General features: G+C 50.3%; 1 protein-coding gene across 3 annotated transcripts in view; it reads right to left on the bottom strand.

Annotated features, from left to right (window-relative positions):
* GMDS (GDP-mannose 4,6-dehydratase) overlaps window positions 1-20,740 on the bottom strand; it is a 455,535-nt gene extending 434,795 nt beyond the window's left edge. The window contains exon 1 of one of the 3 annotated variants that reach the window (XM_064476118.1): window positions 20,499-20,740. In XM_064476118.1, the coding sequence (XP_064332188.1) occupies window positions 20,499-20,600 (102 nt within the window). In that variant the 5' untranslated portion in view covers window positions 20,601-20,740. Of the gene's footprint in view, window positions 1-604; window positions 758-20,498 lie in introns of those variants that run through there. The other 2 variants (XM_064476119.1, XM_064476117.1) reach the window with 2 other exon arrangements.
* Between the last annotated feature and the right edge of the window lie 1,635 nt (window positions 20,741-22,375).

The following is a 22,375-nucleotide window of genomic DNA, read 5'->3' on the forward strand; positions in this document are numbered from 1 at the left end:
GGTGAGGACTCTCTACCTCACCCCCCCAGCGCTCACCAAGCACACACCTGACTTCCGCCAGCACTGGCCGTGGGTGCAGAGTCCCAGTTCTCGGGGAGAAATAATATAAAACCTTGAAGTGAGCATCCCCTCTGCAGCAGGGCCAGGACATGTCCACAAACTCTGAAAGGACATGTCTGGGCACGAAGAGGCCGGTGAAACCGTGATCGCCAGCTGGCTCTGTTAGGTTCACACATAACTGTCCACAAAAATAGAAATGCAACAACATTCTGGCGCTGCTATGTGTTGTAATTAAATTTAAATATTAATAAATCGCGTTCAGTGCTTTCATAGACTGTATCATTAATAAAAGTTACCTTACAAATGCACCCAGGGCAACAGGCCCAACAACGAAGGTGTGAAACCTCCCAGTCGGGATGGGCGGAGTGTGAGCCCCTAACCGCGTCCTCAGGGACCATTACAGAGATGCTCCTTTACTGGTTTTGCATTTAACACGTCTAAATAAATGGACTCTGCTCCTATTTGCATTTATTCCCCTAAAGTACATAATTTCACTCAAAACAGAAAACCAGCAAAAATGAATAACTTTTGAACTAAGACATACAAGCAGAAGTCGGTGACAACTGTCACAGGGGCCTCGGAGGTGCCAGGTGGGTGACACGATGAGAAACCTTGAGGTCCGGATTCTCCTCGCCCTGAACCCGGAGGCGAGTTCTGCAGCCACGACACCCCTGTGCTCCATCAGAACAACTGCTGACTCCTGGGACGCACCCAGGAAAGAGCCCAGATCCCCCGGAGAGCCACATCCTACTGCAGGCCAGGAACGTGTTCTGAAAAGCAGTGAAGGAATTAGAAACGGACAAAACAGTGAGAAAAAGATAACGATGATGCTGCCTGTGGTTGGTTCTGATTTGACTAATTATGAGGGGGTTTTCCCCTGATCCTTTATATCCTCCTAACCTTTCCAACTTTTCTGTAGTGAGCATGAGCGTGCATTATTACTTTCTTAAATGGGGAAAATGCTAAGGAAAAAATGGCTTCATCTTCCAGTCACTGTCACATTCCCTGTGACCGGCAGGTCTCTGCTCAGGCTCGTCCTGAAGGACTGGGAACATTTTCACAAACAGCAGAGTCTAAGTCCCATCCTAAACCCACCAAACTGAACATAGGAAGGGCCAAGACCTTTTCAAGCTCCCCAAGTGATTCCGGTGTGCCACCCGCCCTGAGAGCCATCCACACTTTACAGACGGTTCCGCCTTCAGCGGCAAAAGCCGCTGCATTTCTTCAGAGAGGACTGAAATCGCAGATCAAGACACCAAAAAGGAAAATAAAGGATTCTTTTGGAATGTGCTCCAGATCTAGAGAAATGGCTGACCCTGGTGAGAGTTTCAGGAACTCCTAGAGAGTGAGTGGGAGAAGAAACGCCAGCAGGAGCAGACGGGCACCGTGAGCAAGGCGACACGTTAGTCCCAGCTGAGCTGAAGGGCCGGGTGGGCAGGACAGGGCTGTCTCTGTCAGACTCCAGAATAAGGGGCTGCTCTGCACAGGTGTGCCACAGGTCACAGGGGCAGCTGGATCCCCACAGCCATGCGAGTGAGGAGAAGGTGGCCCAGATCCTCTGGGCTCGGCCACGGGGAGGGCTGCCCAGAACCTGCCTGCAGCCCCCTTCCCAGTTCTGGGTGCCAAGGGACACCTGCCCACGCCATCCTTCCACTAGGGAGCAGAGCACGGAAGGAGAGTCAGCAGCAACTTTGACCCGCTGGAGCCGAACCTGGACAGAACCCCCGAGCTGCAGAGGCACAGCTTTCCCTCAAGAGACAAGAAGGCAGACACCTGTCAGCGCAGGCTTGGCTTCTCTTGGACACAAACAGCAAGGCTGTGTCAATGTGACTGTCACTCAGTGCTCACCACATACAACATCTCATCACCTGCAGCCTGCTGCTACCCTCTTTCCTCGCTGCCCACCCCAGCCCCTCTCTGTCCCTACCTTAACCGACCTGCCCTCTGGACTGGTCCTCGCTGGTCTGGAGGGTGTGTGTCAACAAACCCTTCCAAAAATACGCTGGCAAATCGGCGACCTGTCACCTGCCACCCATTTCTGCACAGGAGAGCACCCAGCGGAAAACAAACCTGGCTCCAGAGGCCCGTAACGTGCGGCATTCAGAGCATCCCTCCCAGCTCTGGGGGCTCCAGTCCTCCTGGCGCAGACGGGAGCCGTGCAGGCGGACACGCCAGAGAGTGCTGCAGTCCAGACCCACGCCACTGGCTCTCCCCTTCCTCTAGCAACGACTCCTCTCTGCTCCCCGGCCAGGACTAGGATGCCAGAAATGCCCACTTTGCCAAAATCACCAAGCAAAACTATGTGCGTGTTAACACAACCTTACTGCAACTAAAAACGTCAGGGTATAAAGCTACATTACACTTTCAAAGCATACCCTGCTGTTCCACCTGAGGAAGGCAAACCGTAACCCAGCTGGTCCCACCTGGACCCCTGCCTCATAAACCTCAAAGGCTCCTTCCTGCCCAGAGCCCCTGGGGCAGCCTCGGCTGCATGCGCACTGTGGCCCAGATGCCCAGGAACGTGGCCGCCTCTCCTGAGACGGGCTCCGTGGGGCCCTGCAGAGGCCAACCCTGGAGCCCTTCCCAAACCCGAGTGGCCCTGAATGCCATCCGCAGTGGTCAGCATCCTCCTCAGAGCAGTTTCCATTATACCTGCGAGGAAGGCACGGGGAGACATCCACTTCTGGACGCCAGCTGCGCATTCATGCCTGTCCTGGAACGCGCACTGGACGAGAAGAAAACCCAAGCCCAGGGCGGAGGGGGGGGCCTGTGTGGTTCAAAAGCCCAGCAGGAGCAGGTCTCTGGACCGACCCTAAGCCCCCACTAAGTGCTGCCCCACAAAGGGTCTCCAAGCACTTCTAGCCGGGCTCCCAACCACTGGCCTGGCTCAACGAAGGAATTCCTTCTAAAACACTCCCTTATTTTTAGGAATTAAAATCAAAATTAAATAACAGCTGGGCAACAGTATAAACTTTTGGCTATGCTTAGATAGCATAAAACCTAAATGCTCAAATGTCAGTAAAGGTTAAAACACAGCTCAACGGAAAGACAATACTATGTAAGTTGAAATAATTCAAAACTTCCTAAATTAGTCAAGATAGACGAGGTGGTCAAATGAAAAACCATCAGAGGTCACAAAAAAGCTGAAAGACAAAACAGCAGAGACATTTCAGAATTTGTTCCAACTCCTACATCTCCTTCCCAACGTTTGTATTTAAATGTAGAAATGTCAAACTCTGAAAAATATATTTTGTATTGTCATCTCCCCTCAGAGACAACCCCCCAACACCTTCCTATTCATCCTTGACCTTGTATCTGGGGCTGCCCAACCTCACAAAACCAAGTCAAACCACTCAGAAGTTCCCCAAAACTTGCTTTCAGTTTCAGGCTCCAAGCTAAAGTTGAAACAACACAGTAATTTGCATAGCCCCTCTAAGCACGGCAGAGACTGAGGACAGCTGCAGGGCCAGGGCTGCGAGGGCCCCGCGATCCTGGCTCTGCGAGCTCCCTGGCAGGCTCTGTCGGGTGGGAGCCCGCCCCACAGCCAAAGGAAGTGGCAGAAAGCGAAATCTCACACAGCCAACCAAGACCTGCCGTGCACCGTCATGGCGCCCAGGAGTGAACAGGACCCCGGGAGGCCGCGGCAGTGGAAGGGCAGTAACCCCAGGGTCTCCCGGCAGCCCCAGTGTCCACCATTCAGCCCTGCTCTAGATCGTGCAGGCCAGATGCACAGAAAGTGGTCACCACAGGCCAGGAGATTTATATTTGAGTCCTGAGAACCAGACAACACCTGTGGCCACGCCCCTCTGCCCGGAGAAGTGACCATCTCAAGTCCTACTGCCGCCTAGAGCGCAGCTCAGAAGCACCTCCTCCGTGAGGTTTTCCGCCACCTCCCCTACCACGCCGTGCCCCGGGGACCGCAGTGTGTATTCACGCCGCTGACAGGGCGTGCACACTACCTTAGCTAATGCTGGCGCGCTGTGGCAATACCTCAGTGCGCACTCGTTGCCCCCCCCCCCTGCAAAACAGCACCACCGCCAGGTCGGCAGCTGAAATCGCCCCACCTTTACTAGTTCATGTTCTCTCTGGTCTGGAGCCTGGCCCGTGCGGCCGGGTCATCTCTGAGCTACAAGTCAGGTGTCAAGTCTCACCTAAAGCCTGAGTGGATCTGAGCGTTGGCTCTGTCTGTTGGCAGAACTCAGTTATTGTGGCTCTAGGACCAAAGGCCTTACCTCGCTGGCCGTCACCAGGAGACCACCCTCAGCCCCTAGATGTCACCACAGTTCCCTGCTGACAAGGCCACTGGCTTCCTCAAAGCCAACAAAAGAGAATTCTGCTGTTTAATTATTTTAGTATGGTTGATTTATAATGTTATGTGAGTCTCAGGTGTGCATTTTTGTAGCTCATACTCCATACAAAGCTATTATAAAACACTGGCTACATGCCCCGTGCTGTGCACTGCATCCTTGTAACTTATGTTGCACCTGGTGTGCACCAGCAGGACTCTATGGGGCCTTCCCGGACCTCTGCTGACCTCTCCCTGTAGACTCTGCTGGAGCTCCCCTACGAAGTACCCAGAAGACAGTATCTCCTGCAGATTTCCTGAGTTTTTCAGATGCTAAAAACCACCAAATGGAAAAAATTAACTACTTGATGATGGAGAGTATGTAGCCCCCAGGCTTTCTGGCACGTAAACTGATCCCCCCCCCCCCAATGAACCAATCAGAGAAATGTGCATAGCTGACCACACACCCTGGGACGCCCCGCCTTCTGCTCCCTTTAAACGTGCTCAGCTGAAACCCTGCGCAGAGGTCAGGGAGTTTTGGGGGCACAGGCCACTTGTCCTCGTTGCTCGGCCCAGCAATCAACCTATCTTTGCTCCCAACTCCGATGTTTTGGTATTTTTTGGCTCAACTGTGTATTGGGCCCACGAATCTGCTTTTGTGATAATTTTGGTGAGGCTCAGCCTAGGAGTCTGTGCCCATGGCAGGTTGACTCTGGCCGGGGGCAGCCCCTTCCCTGGGTCCCAGCAGCTGCAGAGCTCACTTTGCTCAAGGGAATGGGGAGGGACTGACCTGCCCGACAGCCTCAGCCACCCCAGCACGAGACTGTTTGGAGCCAAGAAACGTCCACAACTGTGTCCACATTCGGTGTCACTGGGGGTGAGTCGCTCCAGCTTGTGCAGGCTGGAGATTCTCTCCACTCCTTCTGGGCTCCACCGGGAAGGCGGCCACCTAGGTCCCTTCTCTTTGGAGAGCTGGGAGGATGTTTGGAGGCCTCCGTCTGGGAGTGGAAGTGGGATTTTAAGACATTTTTGATTCTCTGTCTGTGCGATCATAGCTTATTTGCTGTTTTGTGTTTTTGTGTGTATCATTTTTGGGTGAGCCACTCTGGCTTGAGCAGGATGAAAAATTCTACCCGCTCCACCTGGGTTCATTCCCACCCAGGAATTGAGCCATTCTGGGCTCGCTGGAAGCTCTCCATCTGAGAGTTGGAAGTGGAATCCGGGGCCTACACCTCACTGATGTTTTGTTTGTGGGACGACGTTTGTTGTTTGCATGCGTGTGGGTGTATCAGCACGTGTGCTGGCCAGCTGAGACCAGGGACCCTCCCCTGCTGCACTGGCCGCACCTGTGGCAGAGCCGTGGTCTGCGTTTTCCCTCTCTAGCCTTGATCTCTCAGCTTCATCTCTGACGGGTCACTGGTTGGGGTTCTCCCCTTTGGGGGCGAGGGAATTATGACCATTTGAATTGCTGTTTGCTTAATATCTGACGTTAGCTGTGAATAATTAAGTATGGATGATCAGAGCTCTGTTCCAACTTATAGTCCCCTTGGATATATTCTGCAAAACTGGGAGATCTTCAGCTATGCTCCCATGAGTGAAAGACAGTATTTTTTGTTGTAACACTGTGGACTCAGAACTCTCAGAGACCTGGAGAACAGTGGCTCCTAATGACTCTGCTATTATATCAAAGTGGGCCTTTTGCAATTTGGCTGTTCTTTGGGGGGGGGGGGGGTGTCTCAGTACCAGAATCCAAATTCTGTTCTCTCTTCATAGTTTTGCTGAAAGTGAGGCATGTGAATGAGAGAGAATCTGTTACTTCTTTAAACTGAAGTGGATATTTGGGAACTGGGAGGGAAAAAAAGCCCTGAAAACAGCCAAGATGGTCGTGTTTTGTAAAAGCAGTTAGAGGAATTTACATTTTCCTTCCTGTACCTTTGAAATGCAAATGATCTACCTGGGCTTTCAAGGGAGAAAAAAAAAGCTTTTTTAAACTCTTGTGGAAAAACTGAGATCTCTGGTTCTGCCTTTACGTAAAAAAAAAAAAAAAACAAAAAAAAAAAAAACAACTTGTGAGTGAGCTCTAATTGACTTAAAAGTAAATGCTTACAAATGCTAAGCAGAAAAGAAGCTAGACAGAACAAGTTTCAGGTTTGTGTGATCTAGGAAATAGTATTTTATTGATATCGTTACCGAACAAAAGTTTGTATGCCTGCCGCACAGTGAGGCCAGACCGGAACACTGGAGTTTGGAGCAAAGAAAGGTTTATTGCAGGGCCAAGCAAGGGGAACAGGTGGTTCGTGCTCAAAAAACCCTGACTGCCTGATGGTCTTCAGGCAAAGTTTCTATAGGCAAAATTTCTGGCGAGGGCTGCAGGTGTGTGACTTCCTTCTGACTGGCCGGTGGGGAGGTACTAGGGCAGTGTTCCAGGAATTCCGTGCTCAGCTTGAAGTTACCATCCTTCACCTGGGTGGGGGCCTCAGTTCCTGCAGGACTCAAAGATACTGTTACCTATATTCCGTGAGGAGGAACCAGGATCCTGCCCAAAGATGCACTGTTTTCTTGGCTGTTCTTTCCTTGTTTCAACATTATCTCTCTCTTCTTGGATTAGCAATCCTTTGAAACTGCCCTTTGGGATTCAGGGAAGGTCAGGGAGGCTGAATGAAGCCTACTTCCTACAAACAAGGAACAGGGGAGGACCCCACAGGGTCCTGCTTTGTTTCAATACCTGATATTAAAGCTAGCTTAAGCTTGCTGGTATAATCAATACAGAGGTGTCTTTTATTGTGCTGTGAATGAAGAATACTGCACGCCATATCAGTAAACAAAGAATGCTGAAGCCATCAAGTCATCAGCTGCTGCCGCCACCCCCCAGTGAAGACAAGCCTGCAGCCCAAACTCTGCAGCCACTCACAATGGTGCCCTCTGAGGGGACTCAGAATAAGAAACGACAGGATACTGGCTCCAGATAGTTAGGTGCTTATCAAAGGGATGAATTCAATAAGCCCAAATGTTTGCTTCCTCCCATACATAAAAAAGCGCTAAATTCTTTAACTTGAGATGCCTGGTTTTCTTTAGATAACAAGTAATCTTTTAATATTCTGACTACCTGGTCTTTGTTGTAAAGCTCCTATATACCCTAGCTCCTCCCCTACCTCTTCGGAGCAGTCCCTCAGAGCGATCTGAGAGGCCGTCATCCCGGGCTCGAAGGGTCCTCAGAATGTCCACCAAATAAAACGTAACTCTCAACTTTTGGGCTGTGCATTTATTTCGGTCAGTAGTGCGTAGACTTACTGAAAGTCAGTTAAGTTCATGTTTCTGTTGCAGACCCTGTTCTGTCAGCAGAAAGAAAAAATGAATTAACTCGGTATAATATTCTTGTAAGTGAATTGAATGCAAATGAGATAAGAGCTTTTGGGTGAACTCTTTAGAAATAACCACGTTTTAGGAATATCTAATTGAAAATAATCTCTCCAGATACTTGATAACTTGACACTTTAGAGGTGTGCTGAACTGGGTTAAATGATGGAAGTTCACTGAATAGTTGAGTAGTTAGGTCATTCCCAAGCTAAGATACTGACACATTCACTAGAAATTAAGGTTCTTAAGAACTGAGGATTCTAATTTAAGTATGTAATTGAAGCTACTAAAATTAATGGGGGAAACATTTCAATATACAGCAGGAAAGTGGGATGTGTGTTTTGAGTTAACAAAATGCACTTCTACTCTTTTTTTTTTTTAAGGGAAAATAAAGTGATTTGGTCCTAGAGCTGGTTGTTTCGGGATGGAGAAAAAAATAAGGGACGAACTAATGGATACAGAAAGTTGTGGGAAGTTTGTAGAAAGGGAGCCCTAAAGAAGGAGTTTTGTGCATGGTCAGGCAGAAATTAAACCTAATTAGGTAAGTGGGTTTTGTTATTAAAAGTAGCCTGCTTTAGGACTAGATTTGGTTCTTCACTTGTTAAGAGAACAAGTTTACTTGGAATGCTTCTGATAACAGATTGTATGAAACTTAATTTGCTATTTCTGACAAACTTCCTATCAAATTCTAATTGAACTTCTTTTGATTTCAGCTGATTTTGGGATGCTTCAGAGGGCCCCTGAGACATCTCGGAGAAAAATACTTGACTAGGATTGGCTGTTTACATTAAATTGCAGGGGAAGCATTGTCAACTAACTGGTAAGCCTCCTCGATTATATGCTATGGATAAACGTTGATGTGGACATTCTGGAAATTATGTGGAGCTTCTAAAATGTGGATCTGTCCTGGTATAACGCTATCAGTCATGGTTCTGGCCATTAGCTTAGACTCATAAAGGGGACTTCCTGACAAGTACAGGTCTCTTTCAATCATGCTGCTAAGCTGGGTAAGATATTTAAAAAGTCTAAGGAAAACTCTGATTTCATGGAACTGTTGCAGAGAGAACTGATGAACACGGCTACAGTTCTCTGATCTTGCCTGAAGTACCACTGGCTTTTAATCTGTTTTCTAATTGAAATTTACCATTGTCTCCCTACCAATATTGCCCGCTGTGTTTAGGACAGAGAATTCGCGAATGCAGTTGTCAGATTGCAACTACTCAGGATGTATACCAATGCTCACTTTAAGTCTACTGCTAACAGCACACGTACGATGCTTGTGTAACAGCTGGGTGTAAGTGACAAACGTACGGCCTGTAAAGTGCTTCCCTGTTAGCATACCTAGGAGCCTGTTCGCGATATCTGGTTAGTTTCCCCCATATGGATAACTAGGCAAATATAAAGGACGCCCAGCACCAAGGGGCATGACCTACACGTGGGGCAGGAGCTACCACCCAGCATGACAGACAGCTGTTTTGATCACCAATGCTTTCTACCGAAAGAGTTGCAATCAAAAGGGGGAATGACGGGGAGATCTGCACATACTGAGGTCCAGGGTAGTCACTCTGACTTATACGTGGTTTGACTTGGGCTGCTTTGGTCAGTAAAGTTTATTTTATTGCCTTTTGGATATGGGTTGTACATTTGCTTTGGGCTTGAGGAGGGGAATGCATTTCAAAGTCTAAACGGAGTAGCTGTGGTTCAGACACCCAAGGAAAACTAGGTGGCCACTGTGGACATGATCTCAGGCACATTCCTGTTTTGATGAGAACCTGACTTTCTGAGCTGCATCATACTTGGGATACCACCAGCAGTTCTCAGAGTGGTGTCTGCTGGCAGCTGCAAACTTATGACCTCAGGGTCTCCTCTTGTAAATATTAAATTTTTAGACAATTGCTTTAGATCAGATGTTAGCAGAAAAAAAAGATGTATAATGGCCAATAGCTCCTGTTATGTTAATCCCACATCAAAAATTAAAACCTACTTGGATAAAAGTAGACAACTGGCTACCTGGCTACAAGTCTCCCCCAAAGTGCCAGGTCCAGACTAGTTCTCAGGATCATTCTCCTGAAGTCCTCAGGGAATGAGATCTTAATCACAGAAGACTCAGACCCATGACTCAGATTCATGACTTGGACCTCAGGAATATTTCCAACTCAGTGTCCAGCCTCCAAATCGAGGTAGGACTATGCCCTGTTTCAGCAGAAGTAGCCAGAGCTGTCATCGCCCCACTCCCTGAAAGATCTGGGGAAGGATGAAACCGGATTGGAGACAGAAACCGAGCTCCTCTGCCGAGTTCACGATGAAACTCTCTGTCCACAACGTCATTCCCCTTCTTGTCCGGCACCCTTCTCAAGACTGAGAAGCATCACAGAAACGGGGGGAACTGTAACAGAGCAGGATCCTGTGGGGCCCTCCCGGGACAGACCCTCCCCGTATGCTCTGCTGTGGCTCCCCTCTGAAGCACCCAGATAATAGCATCTCGTGCAGATGTCCTGAGTTTTTCAGATGCTAAAAACCACCACCAAGTGGAAGAAATGAACTGCTTGATGATCATGAGCACATGGCCCCTAGGCCTTCCGGCACCTAAGGACTGACCACATCAACCAACCAGAGCTGTGCACAGCTGATCACACACCCCGGAACTAGCCCCCCCGCTCCCACCCAGGCCTCGAAAACGCTCAGCTGAACTCCGGAGGGTTGGGGGTTTTGGGGGGCACAAGCCATTCGTTCTACTTGCTTGGCAATAAATCTCTGTTCCAAAAATCCGATGTTTGGGTATTTTTTTGGCCTCACCTTGCAGAGGACACACATAGTTGCATTCAGTGACATGAACAGTTTGTACCTCTAGACCCTTCACCTCTTCCGCCCTCCCCCACTTCCCTCCCCTCGGGTGATCACTGCTTGTTCTCCGTATCCTCGAGTCTGTTTGCTGTTTTCACCTACATGTAAATCTAAACAATTAAAACAGGAGAACTCTATTTTCAGAACAATAATGGTGGTGATGACAGAACAGCTTTCTCCTAGGAGCATGTTGGCACAGACTCCACAGGCCATTAAAGTGCCTGCAGAGCTCAAGTGCTGAATAAACACCTGCTGAAGTGACCCATCCATGCTGCTCATCAGATCACGGTCCTTGAGCACGGGGACATCGGGTGTTCTCCGTAACACCAAAGGAAGGGATGTCTCACCCGCAGAAGGCGTACAAAAATATTTGTGGGATAATTATAAATGTGCAAAGAATTCCAACATGAAGGAAATGAATGAGGGCTGGAAAAGGAAGGCAGAAAGAAAAAGTTACCATAAACTGTAATGGCTTAAAACAGCCCTTACAATTCAGCAGGTCAGAAGTCTGAAAGCCACAAGTCAACCAGCCTTGGTGCTTTCTGGGTGCTCCGGGGAGGGCCCCTTCCCTGGCCTCTCCCAGCTTCCAGAGGCTGCCATGTTCCTCAGCTTGTGGCCCCTTCTGTCTTCAAAGCCAGCACTGGCCAGGTGAGTCTTCCTCACAATGCCACCTTCCTGACACTTCTGTCTCCCTCCTCCCCATTTAAAGATCCCCTACAATATCAGACTCAGATAATCCAGGGCCTTCTCCCCATCTCAAAACCCCTTATTGAACCACATCCGCGAAGTCCCTTTTGCCACAAGAGGTAACATACTCACAGGTTCCAAAACTAGGACGTGGACAACCTGAGGCTGGAGTGGGGGCATTACTCTACCTACACAGTCCGTTCACGGAACGTAAAGGAAAACACCAGCCTGGATTAAAACACTGGTGACAAAACGTAGAAAAATTAAATCTAGTAAACTTTGGTGATCTGGAAGAGGGCAGAAAAACCTGGGAGTCACCGTGTTCTTGGTCACCAGCCCCAAGACACTATGAAACATTTGACCACTCTGGTCTTGGTCATCACACCTATAAAACGAAGCAATCCCTGCTCTGCCTGCCTCGCAGAACACCACTTAGAACAGTGGAAATGACTTTTTAAATGCTCTGAAAACTAGGAAATAACATACACACATACGGCTAATACCACCGGGAAGCGAAACGACCGCTGAGCAGCGCAGAGCCGCAGGCCACACCGAGCCCTCTGACCTGCTAAGCAGTCGTGCCGCCTGACCTGCCTCGAAGAAAGCATTCCTTCAGTGCAGAACAGCAGACCCAGCCTGACAAAGCGTGCAGGTTGTCAGAGTACATGCTGGTAAGAGCACCAGGACTCACAATCCCCAAGACTTGAGGGACCTTTAGAAACCTGGCAAGACCTCCTGTTTCTCCCCGGAGGGCAGGGTGCGCGATCAGGCCACGGGCACTAGACAGGCGCGCTCGTGAAGGGCAGGGTGATCCCAAGGCAAAGCCAAGAACGGTAAGGTAGGTATGATTTTAAATGAAGCAGGAAAAAGCATTAAGAGTAATGAAGAAAATTTACATTCATCAGTGGGTAAATAAAAAATGAGTGCCAGCATGTGTCCCCACAGGGGCCTGCTGAGGAAGACAGAACACAGCACCCCAGCTGCGATCGGCCGGGGGGAAGCATGGGTGTGCTCTTCCCCTGGGCTGGAGAAGAGTCCTTCTGAGTTGGGGTTCTTCAGGCCAGCAGTGACCAACCTGTCCGATTAAACCTCCTCAGCATCTCCAGAGGCAGTCCTCCTGCGCTGCCCGCCCCTCCAGGCACAGCAAAACAGAAGACGTACAGCAGGCAAGGCCCGTGCATCCGCTCCACACTAAGCACCAAGCCCAGGTCTTGCCATTTTGTTCTTCAGGTAAAAAGGACAGAAAATAGGGATCCAAGACAAGGGTCCAGCTCCCCATAAGGATGTGCAGAGAAGTGGGGGGGGGGGGACTTCTCTACACTGTCAAGCTGCTGAGTTTCCACCCATACCGAGTACACGGAGCCGGGAGGCATTCCTCCCTGGGTCCCACCCGCTCCTGTTCAGTGCTGGCTGTCAAAGGTGCTCTGTAAAGGAGACGGGCTTTTAAGACAGAGGCAGGTCCCTCTCTCTGGAGCAGAGGGAGGATTTGTTTGCTATCCCAAACAACAAAGGTAGTGTCTACCTCCCAGGCAAAGGTGGGGCGGATGCACTAGCAGCCCCCATGGAAAAGCAGAGCTCCCTAACCCTAGGGTTTCTCAACTGTGACGCACACCCATTGCGTTTGCAGCATGGACCTCAACCTGCCACCCCTTCCCCACAGGCCTCGGGGGGCCTGCGGATCTGGAGCAAAGTGAAGCCCCGACAGCCGCCGAGCCCTGAGTAACCAGGTCCTGTCGGACCCGGGAGCACCGTGCCTCAGGCCACCATCAGGGACACAGGAGCCCAGCCAGCCTGAAGCAACCTTGGGCCTCTCATCACCCTGTCCTCTGTCTCCGGGACTCCGTCCACTCCAGTAGGCCTCTTGCAAGCAAGATTACATTTTGAGGAATTCCACTTTAAGCTAAAAGAAATTATGCTTATGTTTATCAACAACGGTCACCAAAAAACAATACTGTGGCCTACACATGTCTGTAAAACTTCCATTCATCATTTTTAAAGAACAAATATAAAAGTATTAAAAAAGAACACTGAAAAACCAACTACTTTTGTGAAAAGTTACTAAAAAGAGTGCTCTTCTAAGAAATATAGGAAATCATGTTATTAAAAAGAAAAAAACAAGAAAAGAAAGACGGTCAGAGGTGCAAACTCGCAGCACTTTCCCTCCTCGTGAACGAACAAACTATCTGCTCTCCGGACTGGGCTGCTCACTCCAGCACCACTTCAAACTCGGTGACTGCGCACAGACGCAGGACCAAGCGCGAGGCGCAACCACTCTGTGAAGACCTTCCAAAATACTTAGTAAATACTTAGTATCTCTATTTCTACAAGCAATGAGTTACTACACAAAACTTGGCGAGAAAACTGCTTACCGACCTGCCAAAGACTAGGTTCGGCCCCTTGACAAGATGCAATCTCAGGTTTTCCACCCGCGGGACCACCTGCTGGTCCGCGTCACACAGTCACCCCACTGTAGGCACTGAGCCCCTACGGGAAGGGCTAAGGGGACTGAACGCCTTGCTTCCAATTAGTCTCAAAACGTGGGATTCCCAATATTCCTCAAACAGGCAACAATCTGAAAGCTGAAGGGATCTCAGACAAGGGTGTGGCATTAGGAATACAGACGTCAATAGGGAGGCAGGGAGGGAGAACTGAGGTAAAACTGAAGTAAGCTTGTTAACTTCAGCCGTGAAACGAAAGGGGGAAAGCTCGTCATACGCCAGGAAGCAGGAACCACAGAAGGTTCTGGGGGTGGGCAAGAGGACTGGGCAGCAGGCCACACAGGGGTCCCCCGCCTCACGGCTGTGGTCCAGGCCGGGAGAAGGCCTGTGTGGCCACGACCTCTCACCTGCATTCCGGGCTTATGTTTTAAATGCCCACAGGTTATCAGAACTTAGACGTCATGCTTACACCTCAAACTCAGCAGGAACAAAACTGAATTCACTACCTGCCCCAGAAAACCGGCCATCCTCCCCAGTGACTGTGTGTCTGGCGTGGCAACATCGCCCAGTGACTGCGTGTCTGGCGTGGCAACACCAGCCTCCACCTCCTCCCCTCCCTCCCCGCACCCACCCGATTGCACAGGCCTGTGGTCCCCCGGTCCCCTTTCCTCCTCCACAAGCAGCACTGCTGTACCTCCATCCTCATCCCTACCTACAGGAGACTCCCGGCAGGTCTCCCTGGCTCCGTGTTTACTCCTAAACCCACTCTGTCGTCTACACCAACACCCTCTCAAAACCCTCTCCATCCTGCACATTCTTCCCCTCCTGGAGAACGTACCCCACAGAACACAAGAAAGAATAAGCACTACACTTTCACAGACAGCACGTGCTGGGCATCACATCTGATCTGCACGTCAGCTGGTGATGTGGGTATAACTAACTGCCTCTTAAAGAAGAGGAAACTAGGGTTCAAGGTTATGAAGAAACCCACGCAAGGATGCTCAGCCAGTAAGTGGCAGAGGTCTTTAAATGCACTTTTTTTAAAGCAGGATTTGAGCCCAGGTTTCAGACTAACCCAAGGCTGAGCTCTTTCTGTCACTCGCAGCCTCCCCTGCTGCCTGCTTCATCAAACCCAAGCCCCGACCCTGCTGCTCAAGGCCTGCCAGCATCTGGACCTCTGGACTTTCAGTGGACTATTTCCCAGAACTCCATCCCTGCACCAGCCTCTTCAGTGCCCTCGGCACCCCTCTCTAAACCTGACTGTCCTTGGAGCCCCACCCACGCAGCCTTCCCAACTGCACCAGTCCCCATGACCTCACCCCCTCCCCACAATCTACAAAGCTGGTCCTCTTCCCACCAGGAGCCACAGGCACAGCATCACATCTCGGTTCCTGCACCTCTGCTTCCTCCCTCCCTGTCGACTGAGTCCCGAGTCCAGGACCACGTCTTACACTCCACACATTAAGTGGTGAGGATACTACAGTGAACAAAACACACAAAACTGCATACTCGTTCAAGTAACCGTATGCCTAGTATTCTAGTAGAAAACAAAGCCATCTGATTTTATACACGTATGTCTCTGGCCATGATACTGGCTCAAAAATTAATTATCAAACCCTAAAAAAAATCAACTGCCTGGCTCACACTAACTCACCATTAGGGACTATACTGGAAATATTCTGTTAAATTCAAATTTGATCAGCCAAAAAAAACCAATCTGACCTGCCCTGTAGGTTATGTCATCACAAGATGACAGTTCATAAATGTTTCTTCACTTGGTCTGTGATTCCCTGGTACAAACTTAAATGTATCTGATCAAATAATTGCCAAGGTCTCCAAATAGAATAAACGGTAAAGGCCGGACAAACTGCTTTTAAGACAGAAAAGTGAGCATGAAAACAGGAACATCCTTGGCTGGATACAAGACTATGGAGACTTCCACGTCAAAAAGGAGAATAAAGAAGCACACAGGTGGTCCCCAGACAGCCCAGCTTCCTCCAGAAAGGCCTCACAACTAATCTTTTAACACAACGGCATTTATAACCAAAAACGTTCAAGGGAAGTGATGCTCAATAAATCTGTCGCATTAATACTTTAGATCGTTTTTATTTAAGGGGAGATCGCCTTGTGATTCGCTGCAGTTAACAGTTCACTGGTTCTGTAATTTTTTGAATTCTCCTATTGGCCTTAGTTTTAAAACTGGTATTAAAGGACTGCACTCGTTAAGCACGAGACTTTTTTGCGCACAACCAGTTACAACTTGGTGTTCGATCCCGAGCTCACAGCACTTTACTCTGAACAGCCTTCAGAGGCCACCAGGTCGCGCCTTCCCCAGGCAATACGGATCAAGAAAAAATTGAGGCCTTACAGTTACTTGGTGCAGCTCAGCCCGATTCTCAGGTCCACATTCTTTCCTCAGTTAATCAATTAATTATATGGAATGTAAAGACAGAAAAAATGTTCCTACCACACGACAGTCTTTGATCAAACCAGGACAGCACTCGAGGTATCTTTCTCGTTTCCGATTATGCCAAGGCTTTCATCCCAGACTGCAAATCACAGCAAGGAAGATTTAGAGTGGAGTCCACGGCCCACAATCCTCTTAGAAGGGAAGATAAGCCCGGCTCCCAGATCTGCTTTGCACTGTAAGACTCAGCGGACGTCAAATGTGTTGGCCTCCCAGTACCTTACAGCCTGTGGCCGATTCCAAGTACTGTGGAACTTTCTGCCCCTAGATAACAGATCCCTGAACAACCCACGGCTAACTATTCATACGTCCACGTACAGCATCTTTTCCTAGAAGTCCAGGACGCTTATCATCTTGTTGGCGCTGTGAAGAGAAGGTCCATTCTAGCAATGGGCCGACTCCTTTCCTATTTGGGAGGCATAACTCTTCCAACCTGGCAGCAAAGGTAAACAACCTGCCCACAGCAATACAGCTCCCAAGGAGCTGAGCAGTAGTTCAAAACCAAGTGGGCAAAGAAATCCACCTCCTCCTCCAATGGCTCCAAGACAGAGTCCCAGCCTCCAGAAGGTTTGCATGATTAGCTGTCAACATGGGCCCTCCCACGAATTAACTAATGGTCTGACCCCAATAACAGCAAAGAAAATCAAATGAGGGGCATGCAGTGATTAACACAGGCTTATTTTACTCCTATAATCCACACCTTTCCACAACTGCAAGGAAAAAAAAAGCTCTTGAATATGTTTTATTTTTCTAATTTGATACACAAATTATTTACTTCTCCTTAGAATGTACTTGTTGATACGAATTACAAACTTGATAGAAAACACAATTGCTGGTATTTATATTTCAAATCTGACTTTGCAAACAAGGATAAAGAGTGATCTTTGGACAATACCGTGAACCTGTGTTCCTTGGGGGTAATAAGAAAACCGCCTCAGAGGAGGGCTCCGCGGCTTCAGAAGCGGTGGAAGGCGGCTGAACACTGCCTGACACTAAGTGAACACTCAACACCGTCAATTACTGTCACCCACCTATCGCCCTGTCACCATCACCATCTGGAACATCGGTGTCACAGGATGCTCACTTTTGTCTGCCCGACACGTAGCTGGCACTCAAACATTTGTTGACTGAAGTAATTTGGTCACTCATACTCCTGTTACTAAGTAGAAGATGATTTACACCAAATGCAATTGCTTCTGAAAGAAAAGATTAATTAAGCATGAAAAAAAAAATTGCCACTGGAAGTTTAGGAGGTATGAAGTAAAGCGCTGCTAGTAGCCAGGATGGGCTGCACAGTGGATGAGAAGCGGGAAGCCACTCTCAGGTCAAGGGAGCATCTCTGCAGACAAAACTAACCCACCAGAGGGAAAGTCAAGTCAAAGAATCTGCTAAGAGCATTTTGCAGGCCAAAAGATTTTCCAGCTTACAAACAGGTACAAGAGTCCAGAATAGGGGACTCCTGAATCTCCTAAGGAAAACCAAACCTGGGCTTGACGGCACGGACAACCCCCTCTGCAGAGAGGAAGGAAGGAAGTGTCTAAGGGCACAGCGAGCAAACCCGGAGCTGAAACTCAGGTCGGCGTGCAGGTGGGAGAAGGCTCACGCAATCCAGCATCTCACCTCCCACCTCCCACCTCCCACCTCGACTCCCCAGCACACTGAACGCTCTGATCGGCTTCGTGCTCGTTGGGGCTCTCGGGCAACTCTCCAGTCAGTTTTCATCCAGATACCTTCACCCACGCTGAACCCCAGGCCTCCCTGCTCCTGAGGAGCCCACCCGTTGGATACTGGCTTTCAACCCTCCACCAGAAGCCTGGGGTCTGGGCAGGGAAAGGCACCCTGCTTCATTTTCATCTCTTCCTGTAAAAATGATCAGAGAACTGAGAACACTGGGAAAAGTACCATCAAAGAACTAAGATATGTAAATTACCTACACAGCCAACAGGGACTGCATATATGTAAATACAAAGAAACGAAAACACAAAGCCTGGAATGGCTACACTTGGCTGGTTTAGTCAGAATACAGCTGCTTTTAGTTGAGTTAAAAAAGTAGGACTTGTGAGGGCACTCAGCCACAAAATAATGTCCCCAAGAGGTACAAGGCAGTGATACTCCAAATCACAGCATGAACGTTCCCTCATGACGAGACAACAGAGGTGAACCCTGGGGGTGGCTGCACAGGGCGGAAGGCAACAAGGCCAGGCCAGAGCCTGATTTTCTTCAAGGTGATTTAATAAGGTAAAGAACTTTGGGAAAGGATTCACAACTACTGTGTCAATAAGAGAGAAAAGGAAGGAAGCTGGACCAACTGCTGACAGCGAGCACTACAGACGCACAGCAGACAGGCAGCCTGGCCACCGGCACTCGTCCTCAAGTGGGACAACTTGGGACAACTTGGGACAACACCTGTCATGGGAGCCCTGAGCGCAGCTCCCCTCACCGTGAATCTGAGACCACCTGTCTTAGAGTAAAACCATCTCTGTCTCCCCCACATCTCTCTCTCTCTTCCCCTCCCTCTCTCACTTTCAAACACACACACACACACACACCCTGTAATTTAATGTGTGCGGCTTACCACAGAGGCAATACAACAAAATGGCTCCGAGCAACTCCTGGGTTCAAATCTCAGCTCTGACGCTCAGGAGGTGTGCGCCCTCGGCGAACACATACTTAACCTCACTTAGCCAGGTGTAAAATGGGGACAAAAATTGTATCAGCCTCTTAGGTAGGGATATATAAAATGGTTAGCAGGATAAGTAGCTCAGTAAGCTCTCACCCAAGAATATTAGGAAAAAAGACACCAGGTTGGACTTTCAGAACCCTGCACTAACCACACTCCAGAGACGGTGATACCCACGCTGGGAGTCACTGTGCTAGAAGATAAATGCAAAACAGAGCAGAGCAGTAAACTCTGTGAGCAAGGATTCACATGGCAACAAGAGTTCTGTGCTGGGGGCTGCAGGAGCCAACACAACACCCAACAAGTCAGGGGACATGCCGAGGGTGGGTGCTGGAGGGAAGAGGGAGATACTGGTGCAGAGGTTAAAAGGAGCCTGACATTCAAGCAGTAAAGTTGGAAATGAAGTGGGGAGTCAAAATGTCTGGCCAGGGAGTAGCATGCTGAACACGTGCTCAGGAAGACACCCCAGTGGCAGCCTATAGGACAAAGCAGGCCGGGCCACTGGGGTACATCCCTGGCCACTGGGTACCAACCAGATGACTGCACTCACGGCTCCAAACCAGGTTTCATTTCTAACCTGCATGGATGCATACTGCTGGTCACTTAAATTGGTCTGAGCTCTACCAATAGTTACATTAACAGCTTAACTAACTCCCTGACGATACTGAAAGCATATAGGCCCTTGACTGAATTTAATGGTTCTCTACCTCAACCTCAGATCCCTGCCCACATAGCTCTACCATCAGCTTTCAAACATGTGTTTATCGTAATTACCTTAAACAGAGTAAGATGCATGAATAACCAGAAAGTAATCAGGTATCCGGCAGTTAAAACTGTCCAACATTCTTTGACTGTAAGTCTAGACAATTTCAACTTCCTTTCTAACCTAGAGAGCTCTGAGAGCAGTTCCAATCCCAACTGGACACTTCCTAGTTGTTTGACCTCAGGCCTCAGTTTCCACATCTGTGAAGTGGGGATCATAAAATTACCCCCGCGAAGAATAGTTGTGAAAATTCAATGAGCCAAGTGACTGGAATGTAATAAGCACAACATGCATTAGCTAGTACTATTACCACCTTTATTTCACAGTAATACTGCTGGCCACCACCAGGAGAACTCCAGGGGCAGGCACACATTTTTTTCTACACAATCATTTCACGAGCACTGAGTGTCGGACGGCACCGCTCAGGAGGACACGGAGGCCGGCCGGCCCCAGCCATGCCCGCTGCACGCGGTGCCGGCTTCGGGGCAGCTCCTCCCGGGCCGGCGGCTGGGAGCGGGGACCGGCCGGTCCCACACGACAGGTGCGAGCGGCGAATCTCGGGTGCGTGTGATTACAGAAGTTTCTGCGACGTGTGCTTTTTATTAAAACACAAACACAGAACACGAAAACATTTCCTGGTCTGTGACAGCACAGCCCCGCTTTTATTTCCTTGTCGGTCTGGAAGCCCGACGAGGGCAGCTCAGCACGGAAGCCTCCGCCCGCGTCCGGGCATCCGCAGGGCCGGCGAGCGACCCGCGCCCCAGACCCCGGCCCTCCCCGCGGGCGGGCGGCCGGGCGGACCCTGGCTCGCGTGCGGACCTCAGCCCGGACGCCGGCGTCCCGCCCGCCACGCGCCCCGGAGCCGTCCCCCGAGGCCGGCGAGCGCACACGTGCCCGCGGCCCCCGCCCTCGCTCACCTGGCCCGTGATGCCCGTGATGAGCGCCACCTTCCTGGGCTTGCCCGTCTCACCGTCCCCGGCGCCGCGGGCGCTGGGGCAGCGCGCCGGCGCGTGGGCCATGTCCCCGGGCTGAGGCGGAGGCGCCGAGGGACGGGGGTGTGCCGCGCGAGCCGCCTGACCGGCTGCAGGAACCGAGCGCTCCGCTCGGCCGGCCGCCACACTCTGACAGGGCCGCCCGGGAGGCCGGCCGGGGCGGGCCGGGGGCGGGGAGGCCGGCGGCGGGGCTGCGGCCTAGCGGGCGCCGCGTCAGCCGCGTCACCGCGCGACGCTCCGCCGCGCCGGCGGCAGGCCCCGCCCTCCCCGCCGGCGGCGCGCGGGCCTGGCGGGGCGGGGCTCCGGGCGGGGCCTGCGCCTGAGGGGCGGGGCTTTGGGCGGAGTCTACGCCGGCAGGTGCGCATCCTCTGGAGAGGCTAGGATGCCCGGTTTTGGCGCCAGGCCTACCCCTTGCAAGGGCGGGGAGTAGACCGGGCGGGCCGGCGGGGCCAGGTCTTCACCGTCTGCACGTCCTCCCCTCCACCCTCCGAATCTCCTAGGAATCCTCATAGTACCCGAGGATGCTGGGAGGAACTCGGGGCTGACCGTTCTGATAGAAGGCCCTGAATTCCCAATCTAGGGGTCACGGGTCCTGGGTCATCGGCTTCGAAAGTAATTCCTGGAAAGCTGTTGTAATGCCTTTTGAGGAGTCCGGTTCTGCGCTTCCTGAAGGGCACTAGTGATACAAGGCCCCTGAATGCGATCACTGGTGTGGGGAATGACTGGCCTCACTGCTAGCCTGCTTTGGGGCCCTTCTCGCATTTTTCTGAGGCTTAGGACCACGCACGATGTTACAAGTAACTCGATTCAAAATGTTCTAGTCAGAGGCCAGGAAGGCCACGACAAGAAATTCTCCAGCCCCACCCATGTGCAGCATAAGGAAATACTGAAAAGACCTCATGGGTCAGTGAACCTGGACATGTCCAATTTCAAGAGATAATTCAAATGCAATCAAGGTGGGGTCCTAGCTTAATGTCTGTTGAATTTGGCTTCCATGTGGTAGCTGCACGTTGGGCAGAGAAAGCAGGAGAGCTGACTCAGACACTGGCGGGGTAGCAGGTGTGTGTACCTAAGCAGTGGGCTGGAGTCCAGGGCAGAAACAGGAACTTTCATGTCTCCACTGCTCCGCTTCTCTGCACTGCATATTCCTCTCCCCGATAGATCAACGCCGACCCACACCTCACATCACAACCTGAGTGGCTGCAAGACCCCTTACAGACCTCAAATCCCAAGACAGGAAAGATCAGGATTTGATTAACATCCCGCTGTCCCCTGAGCGTGTCAGGAAGACTCCTTAGCTTTGTAGGGAGACTTGCCTTTGGTTTCACTTGCCTCTCTACCCATTCTGTGCAGAGAAGGACTGAAGGAACGTCTGTTTCTTGCAGTGGCACAGGGCTGCCTCCGCGGTGAATGAAGAGGCCCTGAGGCAGAGGAGAGGAAACACTTTCACTCAGGGGATCCCACTATAATCAAAAAAAGTCTTTGAATTTGAAACGATCACATTAAAAACTTAACGTTTGTTTTAGTATAAACATGCTTTGAATAAATTTGCAGGTAAATTATTTAACATTTCCCCAAAACTGCTGAACAAGTGGATACTTAGGGAGGACGTGCCAAGATTACCCTGCAGCTGAGGCCTCCCATCACACTGCTGGACACTGGACACTCGCCTGTCCTGGTGAGAGGCGTGACAGTAGAAGTTCCGTGGAAAGAAAATCAATTATACTTGGGGGCCTGTAAATAAAATTATTGCAAAATATTGAGGGAAATGGTAGTTCAGAGACACAGTGGAAAGTTTAAAA

This window comes from Camelus dromedarius, chromosome 19 (genome assembly GCF_036321535.1).
Source record: "Camelus dromedarius isolate mCamDro1 chromosome 19, mCamDro1.pat, whole genome shotgun sequence".
In the NCBI taxonomy this organism is placed as follows: domain Eukaryota; kingdom Metazoa; phylum Chordata; class Mammalia; order Artiodactyla; family Camelidae; genus Camelus; species Camelus dromedarius.